This window comes from Lithobates pipiens, unplaced genomic scaffold (genome assembly GCF_037356315.1).
Source record: "Lithobates pipiens isolate NorthernLeopardFrog02 unplaced genomic scaffold, aLitPip1_a1.2 Scaffold_8, whole genome shotgun sequence".
Lineage (NCBI taxonomy): Eukaryota > Metazoa > Chordata > Amphibia > Anura > Ranidae > Lithobates > Lithobates pipiens.
Genome location: NW_027507903.1, coordinates 520,494,248 through 520,514,006, shown reverse-complemented (window position 1 = coordinate 520,514,006; position 19,759 = coordinate 520,494,248). Strand labels below are relative to the sequence as shown.

Sequence of the window (19,759 nt, the reverse complement as noted above, 5' to 3'; positions counted from 1 at the left end):
GCTGTGGGGTTGGGACACCACCAATGCAGAGCTTGCTAAGGAATGGCAGCAGCAGGCCTGAGTGCATCTGCGTGCACAGTGAGGCGAAGACTTTGGGGACAGCCTGGTGTCAAGAAGGGCAGTAAAGAAGCCACTTCTCTCTCCAGGAATAACATCAGGGACAGACTTTATATTCTGAAAAAGGTACAGGGACTGGACTGCTGAGGACTGGGGTAAAGTCATGTTCTCTGATTAATCCCCCTTCCAATTGTTTGGGGCATCCACAAAAAACAAAAAAAAAAAAAAACCTTGTCTGGAGAAGAAAAGGCAAGTGCTCTCAAAAATCTTGGTACCACCCATGGCAGTGGTTGGACAATGGAGACGCAACCCTCTTTCATCCTAAACCTAACCACCCACGCCCCCCTCAGCACAGCACCTATGCTGACTTAGGCTGGGTTGATACGATTGCAAATTGGATACAGGAACGCCACATCCCATTCGCAATAGCAGGACATTTTGACCAGCTCTCTATGGAGTTCATTTGGGCTGAAATCTGACCTGAAGTGGTGTACCAGCACACACCGGACCCCTGCTGTGAGCCGAGCCTAAACTGACAAAAATAAAATTAAAAAAACACAACCCGCCATAAAGCCACCACTTTTTTTTTATTATTCATATTATTCAGTATCTGTAATGCTACAGAAAACTGTCAGACAGCAGAGATACTAAAGGAGATGGTCAGAGGCCAATCATAAATGCTGTGGCTCAAAAAACTGCATGTGGCCCTTAATTCCAGGGTTGGGCTTCGACGCCAGTTCGAGTACCTAAACTTTTTTTTACACTTTTGTTAGAGCAAGGAAGGGCAAAAGCCCTGTCAGGTTTACATTGCTGTCTGTATTCCTAATGGGACGATTGGCATTGGGACATTTCTCCATTTGTCCTGGTGTGACCATTGTTACTGGAAAAGTAAAGTGAGGGAAAGTCAAACATCTTTACATTCATCACTGAGGCAAGGAGGTACACCTTTCTTACCGGCAAACACAACTATCTAAAACTACCCAAGAGAGGATTACCTCCGACTTTGACCTTGTGTCTCCAGAACAGAAGTTAAAGGGATTGTAAAGTGATTTATTTATTTTTATTTTTTTTAAATAACAAACATGTTATACTTACCTCCACTGTGCAGCTCGTTTTGCACAGAGTGGCCCCGAACCTGCTCTTCTGGGGTCCCTCTGTGGCTGTCTCTGGTTCCTCCCACAGGTGCTTCTCACGTTCATGCGAGCTCCCTCACATGGCGAGAAGCATCTGCGGGCACGCTCCTGTGATACAGCCGGCGGCTATAGCCGCTCACTGTATCACACGGCCCCGCCCCCCGCGTCAGTGGATGTGATTGACAGCAGCGCGAGCCAATGGCTGCGCTGTTTTCCATCCATCCACTCCAGCCAATCAGCGGCCAGGCTGAACAGTGGTGGAAAGGACGGGGGGGTGGGGTGGCAGGCACTGTCAGATGTTTTTTTCACCTTAAATGCATAGAATGCATTAAGGTGAAAAAACATTTACCTTTACAACCCCTTTAACTACTTAACGACCGGCTACAGCACGGCTCGGTAACTCTGGGAGGTCGTACATTGATCTCCTCCCAGAAGTGCACACAGTTCTGATTTGTGCCCATTCCAGCCATCCATCCATACTAAGTCATCTATGCTCAGCAATACTCATCCATCCCATCCACCCTCATCTATACTCAGCCATACTCTTTCATGCTCAGTCATCCCATCCACAGTTCATCCATGCCACTAGAGTGCCTCACAAAAGTGTAATTGGTAGTCAAATTAGATTTGACATTTATGACCCTAAAAACGCCTGACGGTGCTCCCTGCATGTTGGGCCTCTCTGTGTGGCCAGGCTGTGTAAAAGTCTCATACGTGGTATCGCCATACTCAGGAGTAGAAGAATCTATTTAGGGGTGTAATTTTTGGTATGTACATGCTATGTGTTAGAAATATTCTATAAAATGGAGAACTTTGTGGTAAGAAAATGATTTTTTTTTTGATTTTTTTACTACACATTTTCCAGAAACTTGTAGGGGGGGGGGGGGAGTGTGTGTATATCTATCTATCTATATCTCATGTTCAAAAGGCTCACTATGCCTCAGATGATACGTTGTTTTCTTTACAAAATTGGGTCATTTTTGGGGCGTTTCCATTGTCCTGGTGCTCTAGGGCCTTCAAAAATGTAAGAAATAGTCAAGAAATTATGTGTCATTTATGCTCCAAGAACGCCTGATGGCGCTCCCTGCATGTTGCGCATCTGCATGTGGCCATGATGTGTAAAAGTCTCACACATGTGGTATCGTCATACTCAGGAGGAGTAGTAAAATGTGTTTTGGGGTGTAATTTGTGCTATGCATATGCTGTGTGTGAGAAATAACCTGCTAATATAACAATTTTGTATAATATATATATAATTTTTTTTATAATAATTATTATTATTTTTGCAAAGAATTGTGGGGGAAAAAATTACAACTTCAGAAAACTCACCATGCCTCTTACTAATTACCTTGAAATGTCTACTTTCCAAAAAGGGGGGAATTTGTACTTTCCTGGCTTGTTAGGGTCTTAAGAAATGAGATGGGCCCATCAGTACATCAGGTGTGATCAATTTTCAGAGATCAGCACCATAGCTTGTGGACTCTATGGCCTCTTTCACACTGACGTCCCGTTCAGGCCCGCCTGTCAGTTTTTCAGGCGGACCTGAACGGGTGCTCCATAGAGCTCTATGCAGCGTCGGATGTCAGCGGTGACATGTCCGCTGACATCCGACCCGCTCCGATCCGAAAAAGTGTAACAGAGGAAAAAGCTATTTTTCCATCTGTCTGCGGATCGGATCGGGTGACGACGGGCACTGCGGTCCGTCGTCATCCGATCTCCCATAGGGGAGAGCGGCGCTGTGACAGGTCCGTCCCTGCGCAGTGTGCAGAGACGGAGCTGTCATTTCCCTGCTCAGCGGGGATCGGCGGAGTGATCCCCGCTGAGCAAACGGATATCCACGGGGCGGATCAGAACTGATCCGCCCCGTGTGAAAGCACCCTATAACTTTCACAAAATCCAAATAATATACAGATTTGGGTTATTTTTACTAGAGAAATGTAGCAGTATACATTTTGGCCAAAATGTATGAAGAAAAATGACTAATTAGCAAAATATTATATAATGCGCTATAAACATCCAGCGGTGATTACATACCAACAAAAGAAAGCTCTATTTGTGTGAAAAAAAAAATGTCATATTAGGTACAGTGTTGCATGACTTAGTAATTGTCAATTGCTCAGTGGTCAAGTGGTTAAAGATAGTGTCTCCAACTGGACACCGACAGCAAATCATAATCTTCACAGAGGGTTTTAATCATTTTCTACTCCATTAAGAAAAAACAAGTGTTTGCTTTAGAAAAACCTTTTCATACGTTAATGGGATTAAATAGTGTTTCAGTTATATCTGCCTGCATCTGAATTACTTTCCAACAATAGAAGAATCATTATTACAAGCAAAGTTCTTCAGAAGTGCTGTAAACTGTGATGTCTTCCACAGAAAAGTAAACAAGCCCCTCATGCATGTTCCACACCATCCAGCTGACCAGGAGGAAATCCTGCAGTGGGGGGGGGGGGGGGGGGCGGGGGGGGGGGGGTTCAGTGGCACATAACTGAAGCTCTGTCAGCTGTCCATTCAGTCATTGGCCCCAATTCAGTCACCCTTACAAGAGAATAAAACACAGAATCAATTCAGGGCCTTCCGATTTGTTTCAAGCCACTTCTGAATTGTTTGATTTACCACCATTGGGATGCTCTGAGCTGCTTCTGTATTCACAGTGACATGTATGGGGGAAGCAAAGCAACTCCTAGATAAACAAAGGCCCATGCACATGAGCCTCTTCCTCAGGATACCAAACAATCCCAGTTTTTTTTTTTTTACAATGGCTTTTGGAAGTAGATGGCCCCTGCATGCATTTATTTATTTATTTTTTGTGCATGAGGAAGGCATAACCAGGATAATGGATAAGGATTTAGCGCAGGATAGGTACACCTCATAATTTTAACATGTCTACCAAGATGACACTTTATTTCGTAACGGAGCAGAACACCACGGCAGGCTTTAAAGACAGTTTAGGTCTATGCACAAGGCATGATGACAATATGCCTCACGAATAGGCCAGAGCTGTTTCGATACATGGCAATTGTAATCTGCTTGACTAATAAAACATGTCCTTTAATAGTTTGTTTTTCTGGTTTCAACCAGTGCAACATTCTAGTAAATCACTAAGAAATCCACACATTAAAATAATTGCTGCCCAGTCCATCTCAAATTTTTTTACACCAGAAGAACCTTTTCAAATAATGTTCAGGTTTCAGGAAACCCCTGTTAAAATGAATTCTTTGAAGACCAATGTAAAGAACGACCCTTACATTGGTTGATCAGTGGTGGGCAGAATGCCAACCCTTATGGCCCATATAGGCAAACCGAAAATTGGACAAAAAAATTAACAGTTTTCGAAACGATCGTACGATAATCGGATCGTTAGTACAGAGCTTTCGAAAGGTGCTCACAACAGTTTATCCAATATTATCCGATCAGACAAGCACAAGAAAAAAAAGGTCTCTTGATAACCAGATCATACTATTTCTGTTTAATCAGTACAGTAGTCATCCGAAAATACAATACAAATACAGAGGATATCACTTCCAATCTCTTATTTTTTGTATGAGAATTTTCATAACTTTAGTAACCTCTCCACTTTCAATATGCGACTAGAATGCAAAAAAAAAAAAAAAAAAAAAAAGGACGATCTGTCACCCGATTTTCAGATTGTGTGTACGGGCCATTATAGACAGCTAAAAAGATCACTGGTGTCAGGCTGCTGGTGATGGGTAAACTGCAAAGGCACCATCAGATGGGACATCAATTAGCCATGCCTAGCAACCTCTGGAGGAACCCTGTTTGGAGACTGGTTATTCTAATCCAATACTTTCCAAAATGTTCATGCAACATGATTTATATTATAACATTTACCTACATGCAGAAAAGGCACCCATTTTGTACACTGAATAGAATACTGAGAATAGCCTATCAATTCACTAAGAAAGGTCACCTGACTGATCCACAAAGACCTAGCTAAAAAGATACAGCCACTTAGGCAGTTGATAGGAACCAAACCTCAAGGAGGACACACATTCTGGAGTGCTTTCCACAGAATCAGGTTAACATTTTGGTGTTGTAAATAATGTTTAGGACCAATGTTTAGAGTAGGCCATGCATTTTGCATTACAAAATCACCACTAATGTTTAGTGAAGTGTATTTGGCAATTTTAAATAAAAAGGAAAAAAAAAAGTGAACAGTGTAATGCATTATAAAAAGCATTGCACTGCCCCTCTAAGCACACCACAGTGCATACTATATTGATCTTAACATGCTCTGGTTGGGTTTATGTGAACAGGCCCCAATGAAGAACTCCAGGAATCATCTATGGAATTTGGAAGGACAGCAGAAGTGACGTTTAATATAATATATTACATTTACTTGTGTACTGTTCTTACCAAAACCCAGCTGAGAAAGCGGCAGTGCCTATATTTGCTCAATGTTCTGGTCCAGGCACTTTGTACTTCCTGTCCCTGCAATTTTTTGAATATAATACTTTGCTTCAGGCTCATAACCTTCTAGGGCTAAGGCCAATTTCCAAAAAAAAAAAAAAAAAAAAAGAAAAACATTTGAAAAAAGTAAATGGTTCCTTAAAGTGGTTGTAAACCCTCATGTTTTTTCACCTTAATGCAAAACACCTGGCAGTAACCGGCCCCACAGCCCCCCCCCCCCCCCCCCGTTTTACTTACCTGTACCCTGGAACTCTACACACCAGAGATGCGCTCTTCCTTTGCCTGGGGTTCTCGGCTCTTGATTGGATAGATTGATAAGAGCGTAGCCATTAGTTCCCGCTGCTGTCAATCAAATACAATGACACGGGCACCAGGGGGCAGGGCCGAGACACAAATGCTGGACTCAGAGTGTGCCCACAAGGTAACCCCCCCGGGAGAGTGCTTCTCCTAGGGAGTTATGCGATGCAGGGAAGAGCCACGAGAGCTGCCGAGGGACCCCAGAAGAGGATGTTCGGGGCCACTCTGCAAAACGAGCTGCACTGTGGGAGGCAAGTATATGTTTTTTTTTTTTTTTTTTTTCGAATAACAAACAACTAGCCTTTACAATCACTTTAAGCAGAATGATTTCCATTTTGTCTGAAAATTCTTCCAAAAAATAGCAGCGTATGTGAGGGTGACTAGGAACTCCAGATAACTATTTCAACAATGTCAGATCTAAAGCACCTACTTCTGGTCTTATGAGGTTTGATATTAAATTTGTTTGCTCCGCTTGCTGAAGCAGAACCTGCATTGGAAGAAGTTCCCTGCATTTTTCATTCATCTGAGCTTTCTCCAGTTCTCCCACTGCTTTCCAACTATTCTCCAACTAGTCATTAGGGAGACAGCTCTGAACTGAGGAAGCAAAGCCTTGTTACGACCATGATGGCTTTCTCCACACAGAGACCCAAGCAAAACATGGGGTTCTGGGGAAAAAAAGCAATTGTAGGGAACTAGAAGGCAAAGTCTAGTCACAGTCTCAACTAGGGTTCCTCCAAAGGTTGCTGTGGTTTTCTTGACTTGTGGCTGACTGACCTCCCATTTGATGGTGCTGGCAAAGTTCAGAGATCAATGCCCTCTGCCAGCGTCAGGACACCAGTTCTTTCTCTCTGTCTATTAGAGTTCTATTCTAATCACTACTGTAAGAGGGAATTCTTCACACCGATTACCACAAGGTAAATTTTTTTTCTCACTAAGGTATGAATAATTTATTTTCAGAGCTAGGGGAACCCCTGCTGTCTATACTTGCCTATTCTGAAGCTTCCCCAGTCTGATCACGGCTGGCTTCCAAGCACCAGCTTCAGTGTAGAGGAGAGACAGTGACAACGGCTGCAGAGCCTGGGCAATGACATCACTCATAGGTTTACTATGGGGAATCTACCTGTAGATCCCTCTAAGGCAGTTTCTCTTGCCCTACTGCTCCAAAAAGCCTCTATCCCATGTGGAGGGTGGGAGCCCTGTAAGCAAACAAACAGATACTTAGAAGAAAAGAAGGCTGAAGGCCACACTCCGACGCAATTTTCTTTATTCAAGTACCGGATACAAAAAAAGTGAACTACAGGTATCAGCTTACACATTTCACACCAAGGTTTTTGCCTGTCCTTTCTCTACACGGAAGCTGGCGCTGGAAGCCAGTCATGTGACCGGACCAGTGTGGCTTCAGAATAGGCAAGTATAGACATATTTTCTTTTAAGGAGCAGATAGAATAGTCTTTGAATGGAGGTGAGAGTAGAGTAGATGAAGGCTTACTAAGGGTATGACTGCATTTCCACTCCAAGGCCATCCATACGCAGAGCAAATTTCTTTCCTGCAACCATAGGTTGCAAGAAAAGACATTTGCTTGATTTCCCCCATCAACAGACAGCGTTGATGCAGGAATCCCTCCTGACGACCATTGTCTTCTCCCAACAGGAAAGCTGTCCCCACTGGGAGAAGACTGGTATTATTGCTAGCAGCCGCTAGCGATAATCGCAAGAGAAACTGGCAGGCTGGTTGCACCCAAGTTAAATTGATCAACTTGGTAAATTCAGCCTGCCCATGAACGGTTCAATAGTGTATGACTGGCCTAAGAGTACCTCTGTGGTAAAAAAAAAAAAAAAAGGTTGGGACTAGTTCATTGATCCATAGTTCAGGTCCTTTTTTTGAGAGTTACATTACTGAACAAACCAAAAAGGGTTAACATGTATAAATACAGTGGTCCATATAGTGAATTTAGCGTTGAGATATTCACCTTTACGTCCTTACTGAGGATAAGGGTGCACACTTTACATCTGGAGGAAAAAAGAGATTTCAACTACAAATACGGAAAAAGTTTCTTCACAGCAAGAGCTGTGAAAATGTGGAATTGACTCCCTCAAAAAGGTGGTTAGGCCAGCTCAGTAGATTGTTTTAAGAAAGATTCTTTCCTAGATACACATACTATAACTGGATACTAATATTTATAGGCAACGTTGATTCAGGGAATATCCAATTGCCTTTCAGGGGATCAGGAGGACATTTTTTCCCCTGCTGGAGCAAATTGGATCATGCTTTATTGGGGTTATTTTGCCTGTCTCTGGATCAACTGTGGGTACAGGATTGTACAATTATTTTTTTAACCTTATAATTGATTGAACTAGATGGACTTTTGTCTTTTTTCAACCAAAAAAAACTATGCAACGATGTAGCTCATACATCCATTTTTGACGACGTTTAATACAAGTGAAAAGCATCATGAGACCTTTGCCATTATATTCAATGGCCCCTATCACATAAGAATTTCACCCAGTCATGCAAGCAACATAACTTCTAGATTTTGACAAAAACCATACGCCACGGAGAAGAATGGAGCTATATGAAAAATAGGCTTTATATACATTTTCATTCAAGAGATGCCCTATCTCCATAGAAGCCGCATGCAAAAAATGTATGCAAGAGGCACCATAGAAAAAGCGTGCATTCTGAAACACGAAAAGTGTGAACCAGCGCTAATCCTAAAGCTGGACCATAAAAATTCTTCCTCAAAGAACTCCATTCTTTTTATATGGCAGCATGAAATGCCTCATAGACTTTAACATTAAAGCTATTTTAGAAACGGTTTGATACTATGCGGCGGGATATAAATACTCTGTTCTGACCACTTTGTGGTAGTGTTTTGCTGGCATAATCCACGTAGAAGTAATGAAACTTCTGACTAAGAGGAGTGATGGGTATTGTCTTAAGACTCCAGTAAATACTTATTATGAACACTTCACTGGCTCCAAACTTATATCTCATGGAATACATGGCCCAATAAAATAGCTATATTATGTGTCAGACAAAAATACAATTAAAAAGTATAAAGTGAAAACATTTTTCTTATGATCTGGATGTACGGGGAGGAGTAAAAACCCGTCTGTTATTATTTTGCTGTCTCTGTCCCATTGTGGAGATTTTTCTTCCTTTCTTACAGACACAATGGGGGTGTCCCCATTGGAATATTTTCCCTTTATTCCTGTTACAGTAAACGTTGGGGCCAAACGCTTTTATACTAAAGTCACACCAGAACACAATGAGGGTGCATCTCTCTTATACTCTGACCTGCACTATAACAAAAAATTGCTGTAATCCAAGCAAGTCCTCAATTACTAAAAGCAAAATTCAGTGATGATCTTACAAACTTGGAAATTAGTTTCATCCAATTGAAAACACATCTTTTGCTATACTGACCACAGTAAAATTAAATCAGATTTTGTTTCCAGTATTAACAAATTAAATCTGATTGATGAATACGCATTACTATACTTTGCACCTCTTCTCATTAATGTATTGCTGAGCAACGTCACACCGGGGGGCTCAACCTACCAAAATGTCGAGAGCTAGCAGCCCATCTCTAAAAGCAAGGCAACACATAATTCACAGCTTAGGATAGGAAGCCTATCAGTCTGTCCTATGCCTTGTTGACTAGTTCACTGATATATTGATATTGCAAAGTATAAATTATTTAGAAAACCATAGAGTAGGCACATTTTAATTATTTATCACAGATTTAAATTTAGAGAAAGGAAAGGAAATACTACTTCTCAAGGGACAACAGGATAACAACTTGTTGGAAGGACTAGGCTATGTAACCAGGCCCGACCCGAGTGGTAGTTCTTAAAGGGATTGTAAAGTGAATAAAAATAAAAAAATAACAAACATGTTATACTTACCTCCACTGTGCAGCTCGTTTTGCACAGAGTGGCCCCGAAACTGGTCTTCTGGGGTCCCTCGGCGGCTGTCTTGGTTTCCTCCCGCAGGTGCTTCTCACATTCATGCGAGGGAGCTCGCATGGTGAGAAGCATCTGCGGGCGCGCTCCCGTGATACAGCCGGCAGCTACAGCCGGCGGCTATAGCCGCTCGGGGGGGGGGGGGGGGCTGGGGGCGCCGGGACTGTCAGATGTTTTTTTCACCTTAATGTATAGAATGCATTAAGGTGAAAAAACATTTACCTTTAAGGTTATTTTCAGAAGGGAGGGAGAGAGGGGGAGAGAGAGAGAGAGGGGAAGAGAGGGGGAGAGAGGGGGAGAGAGGGGGAGAGAGGGGGAGAGAGGGGGAGAGAGGGGGAGAGAGGGGGAGAGAGGGGGAGAGAGGGGGAGAGAGGGGGAGAGAGGGGGAGAGAGGGGGAGAGAGGGGGAGAGAGGGGGAGAGAGGGGGAGAGAGGGGGAGAGAGGGGGAGAGAGGGGGAGAGAGGGGGAGAGAGGGGGAGAGAGGGGGAGAGAGGGGGAGAGAGGGGGAGAGAGGGGGAGAGAGGGGGAGAGAGGGGGAGAGAGGGGGAGAGAGGGGGAGAGAGGGGGAGAGAGGGAGAGGGAGAGGGAGAGGGAGAGGGAGAGAAAAAAAAAAAAAGGGGGAAGTGTACACAGTGCACAAAAGATAAGAGCAGAGATTGAAAGAGTACACAAAAGACTCCAAAGACAATGCTGGTAGGTTCATTGGCTTTTGTCTAAATTGGCCCTAGTATATGAATGTGAATTAGGGACCTTAGATTGTAAGCTTGAGGGTGGGGACCAATGTGAATGTACAATGTATAGGTAAAGCTCTGCGTAAATTGACGGCGCTATACAAGTACCTTAAATAATAATAATAATAGAAAAATACAGAAAAGCATGTGAGAGAGCACAAGAAAGAAGGGTAGAGCAAGACAGCACGCAAGAGGGAGGGGGGAAGACAAGTTAGTGGTGGCATGAAGAATGCATGTATGTTTTTCTTATTCTATCCATGTATTATGATGTGACATAAGATGTCCCTGTCTCGCCCTTGAAGCGGCCCTCCATAGAACCAGCATATATAAAGCGTTAAGATCCATAGGAATGGAATGCTGTATATCGGGCATACAGATCTATTGGATTGGCATATATAAAATCGTGTGTAGTAAAGGTCTATAGGACCGGCATGTATCAAATATACAGGTCTATAGGACCAGCATCTATTGGGTGTACAGATCTAGGGAACCATTACACACTGATGAGCCATAACTTTGACCTCCCACCTATTATTGAGTAGGTAACCATGCCCCCCCTTTGTATGAATGAGTAGGTCCCAAAACAGCCCTGACCCATTGAAGCATGGCCCCGAATAGACCTCTGAAGGTATCCTGCGATAGCTGCCACCAAGCCAGCAGTAGCAGATCCTTTAAAGTAAAAGTGCAGTCAAACACTAAGCCTAAATATGCTCCCATCCCCATTCTGAAGCCTATGTAAACTACCCTGTAAAGGAAACATGCTTCTTCTTACCTAATCTAAGGGTGCTCCAGACCAGTCACATGATCTCTCCTCTCCCTTTACATCTTTCCTTTAAAATGGTAATTAGTATAGGGCTTAGAATGGGGGTTAAGGCAGGTTTAGGCTTAGTTAGGTTTTGAAAGGACTTCCACTTTAAGTCCTGTAGGCTGGCAGGTGTGGCCTCCATGGATCGGACTTATTTTTCCAGCACATCCCACAGATGCTCGATTGGATTGATATCTGGAGATTTTGGAGGACAAATCAACACCTTGAACTCATTGTCGTGTTCCTCAAACCATTTTTGCAGTGTGGCAGGGCATATTATCCTGCTGAAAGAGGCCACCACCATCAGGGAATCCCATTTTCATAAAAGGGTGTACTTGGTCAGTAACAATGTGTAGGCAGGTGGTACGTGTCAAGGCAACAACCACATGAATGGCAGGACCCAAAGTTTCCCAGCAGAACATTACTAAAAGCATCAAAATGCCTCTGTTGGGTTGCCTTCTTGCCATACTGCATCCTGGTGCCATCTCCTCCCCAGGTAAATGACACTCCCGGCCATCCACACGATATAGAAATAAAACATGACTCATCAGACCAGGCCATCTTCTTCCATCGCTCCATGGTCCAGTTCTGATGCTCACGTGCCCATTGTAAGCATTTTTGGCTGTGGACTCAGGTCAGCATGGACACCCTGACCAGTCTGTGGATGCGTAGCCCCATACACAACAAGCTGCAATGGCCATTTTTTATGCTTTCAACAGATCAGCTTCAGGGCCAACATGTTTACATGCTGCCTAATATATCTCACTGACTATCAGATGCCATTGTAATGTGATAATAAAAAATTTGTCAATTGTCATAAAATATAGTTGAAAGTGTATAACAATGTGCAGAGCTATAAGTATACGGGATTTATAAGACCAGTATATAGGTTGTACAGATCCAGAGGTCTGTTATATATCGGGTATAGGTGTAAATGGGATGTATAGATCTAGAAGACCGTTATGAGTTGGTTGTATATTTCTATAGGACCAGTATATGTCAGGTGTACAGGTCTAAAAGTACAGTATATATCAAGTGTAAAGCACTATAGGATTGGCATATAGAGATCTACAGGTATATATGGGGCCAGTATATATAGATCTATAGGTCTAGTGTATAAGGAGTATACAGACATAAAGGGTCGATATATACCAATCTGTAGGTATATATAGATGAGAAGTAGAGAGCTATAAATCTAGTATATATGGCATATACAGATCTATACATATATATGGAGTGTACTATATACAGGACTGGTATATACAGATCTAGAGGTATATATGGGGTGTAGGCATATTTGGGATGCACAGATCTATAGGCCTGTGTGTACAGGGGGTGTGTATATGGGGGGGTGTACAATAAATGTATGTAAAAAATTAAAAAAAAATTAATATATACACACACACACACACATATATATATATATATATATATATATATATATATAATCAGTATATAGGTATACATGGGGGTGTACAGTATCTATAGGATCAGTATATATGGGGGTGTACAGTATCTATAGGAGCGGTATCTAGGTACATATGGGGGTGTACAGTATATAGGTATACGGTATATATAGCAGCGGTATCTAGGTGTATATGGGGGTGTACAGTATCTAGGTGTATATGGGGGTGTACAGTATCTATAGGAGCGGTATATAGGTATACATAGGGGTGTACAGTATATGTAGGAGCGGTATCTAGCTATATATGGGGGTGTACAGTATCTATAGTTATACATGGGGGTGTACAGTATATAGGTGTATATACAGATGAGGGATAACTACCTTCGGCCAGGACCTCGTCCACGGTGACCTGGTGCCTCCCGATGGTGAAGACCCGTCCGATGTATCCGGTGCCCAGCCCACTGACCGATCCTCCGCCGACCCCGGAGCCCGATCCGCCGAGCTCCCGGCGGGAGTCGAAGAACTTCTTCATTTCTGGGGCTCGTACACGTCCGATGCGTTATATCATGCAGGCCCCCTCCGCCTCCTGCCCCCGGCCTCTATTAATAAACAATCCGGGATCCCGGGATGGGTGCCGCAGGCGATGTAGAGGAGGGACGGTGATGGGGGGGTGACAGCCTTACAGAGCCCGGGATCGGCCGGTCACCATTAGGGTGTGATCGGGTCCGGGCACGGATCCTGGGAGGAAGGGTGACATTACCGGGCGGCGGGGAGCCCCATAGAGGATGCTGATCCCGGGGACAGCACAGCAGCTGATGATCTCTGGGTCCTAACCAGGAAATGAACCTTCACAGGAAATGACTTCGATTTCCACCAATCCGGCCTCCTCCTCCTCCCGGTGCCTCCAGCTGCAGATCGGCCGATATGACAATGTGTCACCCGGGTGGGGGAGGGCCCCGGCTATGTGCGGTCCTGTGAGGAGCTCCGGCGTTGTCACCGCCAGGACTGATCGCTGTGCACGGCCGGGAGGAGGGCGCACTGATCACACTACTCCCATTCATTCCGGGCTGGCCGGGCCGCACTGCATGCTGGGGGATGTAGTCTGCACTTAGCGCCGCTCTATGAGCCGTGCGAGGGAGAGGACTACAATCCCCAGCGGGCCTTACTCCTGGATGAGCCATCTGCCTGTCATTCTGGAGCGCTGACTGTGTGCGATCACCTGAGCCCTGGACATGACCTACATAGTGTGTGTGATCACCGACCTCTCCCATCTGTCAGCACCACATCTGGCCGATCAGTCCTATCTCTGCTGGCCATGTACCATGTCACATCCATTATACACATTGTCTGCCATTGTACTTGGATGGATAGGCAGATTCTCATACTGTAACGTTGGGACATTCTTTAGATTGGACACATCAAAATGTGACCATGTGTTGTATCTGCTCTGAAGAGCGATTCGCGTTCAGTTCGCTCTTCAGAGGTGATTGACAGGAGGTGATGTGGCGCCATCTCACCGCCTTTGTTAACTCCAGTTTTGCTGAACAAGCACGCTGCAACCGCGTGCATTGCTCATGTTCACTGGGTGTTTGTTACACGTCCCTATCATTGAAAAAACACATTGGATGGTTTCTAGTGTTGACCTGGATCATTACAAAAACACGGGATGTATGTCCTCATTCATATGGGGCAATTTGATCCGTGCCATGTACACGGCCATATTTATACGGCCATAAGGGTGTACAGGTGTTGTGTACATCCCCATGCAGGCAGTCCTATTCATGTCTATTGGGATTACATTTAGGGACACGCACCCGCACTGATGTCAGATAGGGAGCAACATCCCTTTCCATGCAGTCACTGCTTGTGGCATGGATCAAATGTCTGTGCAAATGAGGCCTGAACAGGCCCCATCCACTGCATTGCAGCTAAAAACATGGCTCGACCTCTCATTTTTACTACCTTATCAACCGCATATCTAAATGATGCCATAGGCTTCCTTGACACAGTCATTTAGTTGCATACATCAGTTTGTAGACCTCCTCTGCAGTTGCCCTGGCGTGGCCCCAGATCCATCCACAGGGGGGGGGTGTGGGTTATTCCTCCATTTTGCTCCATCTGGTGGTGCTACTTACAGTCTTAATCCCAGGTGTGTGGGATTGGATTCGGAGGGGCATTTTGGGGGAGGGGGGGTGCTACTCTGCCTGTTCGCACACGCATGCATATATGTTATTTAAAGTTACCTTACATGAATGTTCTTGTCTCTTTACTAGTATCCCACACATGGAGTCTGCCAATCTACCTATTGCTGATCAGCAGTAAAGGTGTCCTGTGTTCTATTCCCCTCTCTCCCACATTTTCCCTGTTTGAGAAATACGCTTCTCTATTGTTTAAAGCATAAAGGTGACTGGCACCCAATTTATTCTTTGTTCATCACCCACCATGGCCACAAACCTGCACCCTGAGAATGTATGTCATCCATCCCTACCCTCGGTAGTCACCATCAGGCTTCCGGAAAGTCAGGGTAGGTGCTGCATGTAATATGGATATCTATTAGGATTTTATGCAGCGTTTGTAATAAAAATTGTAAAGTTTGAACTGTTATTTGTGACAATTTATCTTTGCTATCTGGGCAGAAAGGGTTTTACACACGCTGAAGCAAAAATGATACTCCTGTCACATTAGGTAGGCAGTACCACCATAGAACGTGACCAGGTCAATAGGAAAATAACAATCTTCACCAGCACACCTTGGTATGGTGATTATCTTGTCCTTTATTCACATAAGGAAACAGGTATTACAGGCCAACCATTGTTGCTTTATGTGAATAAAGAACAAGACTATCACTATACTTATCACTGAACTTATTCTCTCTGGAGAAGAGACGCTTGAGAGGGGATACGATTTCAATATACAAATACCATACTGGTGACCCCACAATAGGGATAAAACTTTTTTGCAGAAGGGATTTTAACAAGACATGTGGCCACTCATTAAAATTAGAAGAAAAGTGGTTTAACCTTAAACTACATAGAGGGTTCTTTACTGTAAGAGTGGCAAGCATGTGGAATTCCCTTCCACAGGCGGTGGTCTCAGCGGGGAGCATCGATAGTTTCAAAAAACTATTAGATAAGCACCTGAACAACCGCAACATGCAGGGATATACAATGTAATACTGACATATAATCACACACATAGGTTGGACTTGATGGACTTGTGTGTTTTTTCAACCTCACCTACTATGATAACTATGTAACTACTACTATACCAAGGTTTGCTGTGAAGACCCTTAATTTCTTATGACACCACCCTAGGCGAACTGTGGGCAAGCCTATAAGGAGTGCGGTAGATACAATACAACTTCCCAATTCTAATGAATAGGGCTTCGTCACAACAAATGTGTAACTGGGTGCAACTTATGTGGTTGTGACATGGTGGTGCCGGCTTTCAAGGTTAAAACAGGCAGCGGGCGCCTCCAGATGGCTCTCATGGCTAGGCAGGGTGAATGCCCTGAAAATGGATGTTCTTCCTCATTTTTATACCTATTTCAGACAATCCCTATCTGTATACCAACCTCAAACTCCATCAGATGTTCTCCAAGTTTATATGGAACGCGGCACATCCTAGAACATGTTATGAAACACTATCTCTCCCAAAATCCTGAGGTGGAGCCGGAGCACCGGATGCTTCCATATACCATAAAGCAGCACTTACTTGAGTGTCAGACTGGTTCCATCATTCCTTCTCTGAGCTTTGGGTCCAACTGGAAAACCACATAAACCCTATTGATCTTTGTGCCCTCCCCTGGATCCCATCCACCCTTCCTAAGGACCCTTCTCTCTTACGAGACCTCACTCGCCAGGCGATCCATGTGGGATCACTTGACTACTACTTGTAACATAAACCTTTTGGACCCATGACACCTTTTTAATGGGACCCCGGCCTTTCCATCAGCAATGCACGTCACAGAGTATGGGCCTTGGAATAAGGACGGTCACAGGAGACCTGCTTAAGTTCATCAAGCGTCACTAACAACAGCTACTCCTTCCACTTCATTCCCAAGTCATCCAATGCAGTGGTTTCAGAGACAACAAGTAATGTCCTACATCCCTACTGTCACTACCTTATCAAACGTTCTTGCCGACCTGACGGGTCTTGAAGATATGTTCCTTCCTCTGATGTTGTCTCCCAACTTTATACATTATTAATTATTACTTAATGTCTTGTCCCCTGACCTTCCTCCCACAGGTATAGAAATCAAAGATATGGCACTCTATTTCCCTCGCAGTTTGGCAAAAGTGTTTTATTTTAACTCATAAACTTTCCCTTGCCAGTACAACTCAAGAAACACTTGTTGGCGTTGTATTTTATCCAGAGGCAGCATGCTCCACATCTGGTGGGATATTCCCCCCCCCCCCCCCCCCGGTAAAGAGATTTTGGCAACAAATCTTTTACTTGTACTGTAAGCTGATGGCGACTTCTATTCAACTTTCACCTGAGGTGGTCCTCTTGTCTATGATTCCTGGATCCTTCATATCTGTAAAGAAAGACATCCTGTGACACTTCCTGGCTGCCGCTAGGGTAGTTATTCCTCGCCACTGGAGACTGATGACTATGCCTTCTCAGGGGGACTGGGCGATTGATGTAGACCATATACGAGGTCTGGGACATCTACTGGATCAGGGAACAGGGCAGGAATACCAGTTTTCTCTCACATGGACTACGTGGTCCAAGTTCCAGAACTCTTCGGAGTTCCTTGACTGGGTGGCAGGTCAATTGGCCGTCACCCCCTGATAGCCTTGTTGGAGTGTATTCTATTCTTTGCTTGCTTCTTTATGTCCTTTCTCTTTTCCATCTGTCCTTGTATTTCCCTCCCAGTCTTATATTGTTTAGGGACCGAGTGTTTATCTTATGGACCCATTGCCAGTGGTTATATACAACAGGTTGTGATTCCCTCAGTATATTCCTCTTTAAAAAACCATAGTGTTCCTCATATACTTTTCAACGACCTTTTCTCCACAATGGAATGTCTTGCACTGTTATTTTTGGTGTCTCTCACCTGTACTGCTAATCTGTATCCCTTGATTTTAGTATAATCTAGTATAATCATTTGCACTTCTTTGTTTTTTTTTAATTACTAATTCTTGAATTTGTGTATAAGAGATTGTATTTTTTTTTTACTTTTATTATTAAAGCAGACCTTTGCTTCTATTTTTAACTTTTCTTTGTATTTTTTTCAATAAAATCAGATTGAACTAAAACAGGCAGCGAGGAGGTAACTCATCACATCCCAGCCAACTATCCACCGCCCTCTAAAAAGGGATCCATGGACAGTGTAAATTAGCCTTTAAAGTGGATGTAAATCTGATTAATGAATAATGAAAGTCCTGTTATCAGCCTGATAAGTCTCACAAGTTCTCCAAAAACCAAGATAAAAGGGTGGGTACAACAAATAGATTAGCAGAGAGCTGGTCAATTCACAGCACACTCCTTCCTTCTTCTGCCTATGTGGAGTGGGGGTGTGTGCCTTTCCTCCAATCAGCTGTCACACAGTGTATGCCAAGAATCCACTCCCAGTGCTAAACAGGAAGAGAACATTTCTAACACCATGTGCACTTTCTAAAGAATAGAGCAAGCTGAAGACAGCAGATATGCATGTAAAACTTATGTAGGGAGATTTGTTTCAACCCTGTGTATCATCTGAAGCTATTCACTTCACTGGGTATATGTGAGGGTTTACATCCACTTTAAAGATCTTTCTATAAGCTGCATGCCCAGATAGTTTAAGCGGGGGGCATTTTTTAATTACAAAAACGCTTGTGGGAAAGACCACTATAAAGCATCACAGAGCTTATTATAAATAAGTACAATACTTTATTCAAGAAATATAAAACATTTTTAAAATATAACAAAAGTTCAAAATATAAATAAAACCATCACCCTTCCCCCTTGAATAAAACCACCATTGACAACATTGTCATGTCTGGAGCGTCCCCAAACACACCACACATGTGCCTATACACAGATCCAATTGGTTCAGCTCTGACTGACTGCAACATGCTCAGATATGTGGCACAAACGTGCATTTTCTCATTGCAGTGTGTAAGATCACAAGTTAGGCCCCTTCCACAAGAAAAGAAGAGGTATCAGTCTGGGGAATTCATAAAGAGTGTTGTAGACCATCTTTAGAATTTCTTCACTCCTCCTGCTGACAAATTTCAGAGTGGATCAGAGATTCATGTACATGAATCTCTCACATGGAGTGGAGGCAACACTGAGTGACACTTCCTTCCTTATTGAATGATTTACCCCTTGATAGATAGGACATCATCGGCTGTGCTACCAACAGTGTTATAACAAAGGATGAGGCATCTCAGGCCCATTATGTTCCCAGCCAGCAGATTTCCCCTATGAGAGCTAAAAGTAAACAAAGAGACAGGGATCATTGCTGCTGTCTTTACCCAAATATAGCCATAGCTATACTTCAACAATGATGGCAACCAATAGGGATAAGCCCGATGTTCGAGTCGAAGGTAAGGTGTTCACGGCAAATTTGAAAACCACGAAACACACTTTAAAATTCTATGGGAGAAATCAAAAGTGCTAATTTTTAAAGCTTATATGCATGGTATTGTCATAAAAAGTGTTTGGGGACCTGGGTCCTGCCCCAGGGGACATGTATCAATGCAAAAATGTTTTAAAAACAGATTTTTTTTCGGGAGCAGTGATTTTAATAATGCTTAAAGTGAAACAATAAAAGTGAAATATTCCTATAAATTTCGTACCTGGGGGGTGTCTATAGTATGCCTGTAAATTGGCGCATGTTTCCCACGTTTAGAACAGTTCGAGAGCAAAATGGCATTTTTAAAGGAAAAAAAGTCATACTAAAGTACTCGCGACTATAATGAATTGTCAGTCCCGGCAATACACATAA

The 19,759-nt window shown here is 43.5% G+C and overlaps 1 protein-coding gene across 5 annotated transcripts in view; it reads right to left on the bottom strand.

Moving 5' to 3' along the window:
- AAK1 (AP2 associated kinase 1) overlaps positions 1 to 13,899 on the bottom strand; it is a 196,088-nt gene extending 182,189 nt beyond the window's left edge. Inside the window, exon 1 of one of the 5 annotated variants that reach the window (XM_077469460.1) lies at positions 13,207 to 13,899. In XM_077469460.1, the coding sequence (XP_077325586.1) occupies positions 13,207 to 13,357 (151 nt within the window). In that variant the 5' untranslated portion in view covers positions 13,358 to 13,899. The remainder of the gene's footprint in view (positions 1 to 13,206) is intronic. The other 4 variants (XM_077469462.1, XM_077469463.1, XM_077469464.1 and 1 more) reach the window with 4 other exon arrangements.
- Between the last annotated feature and the right edge of the window lie 5,860 nt (positions 13,900 to 19,759).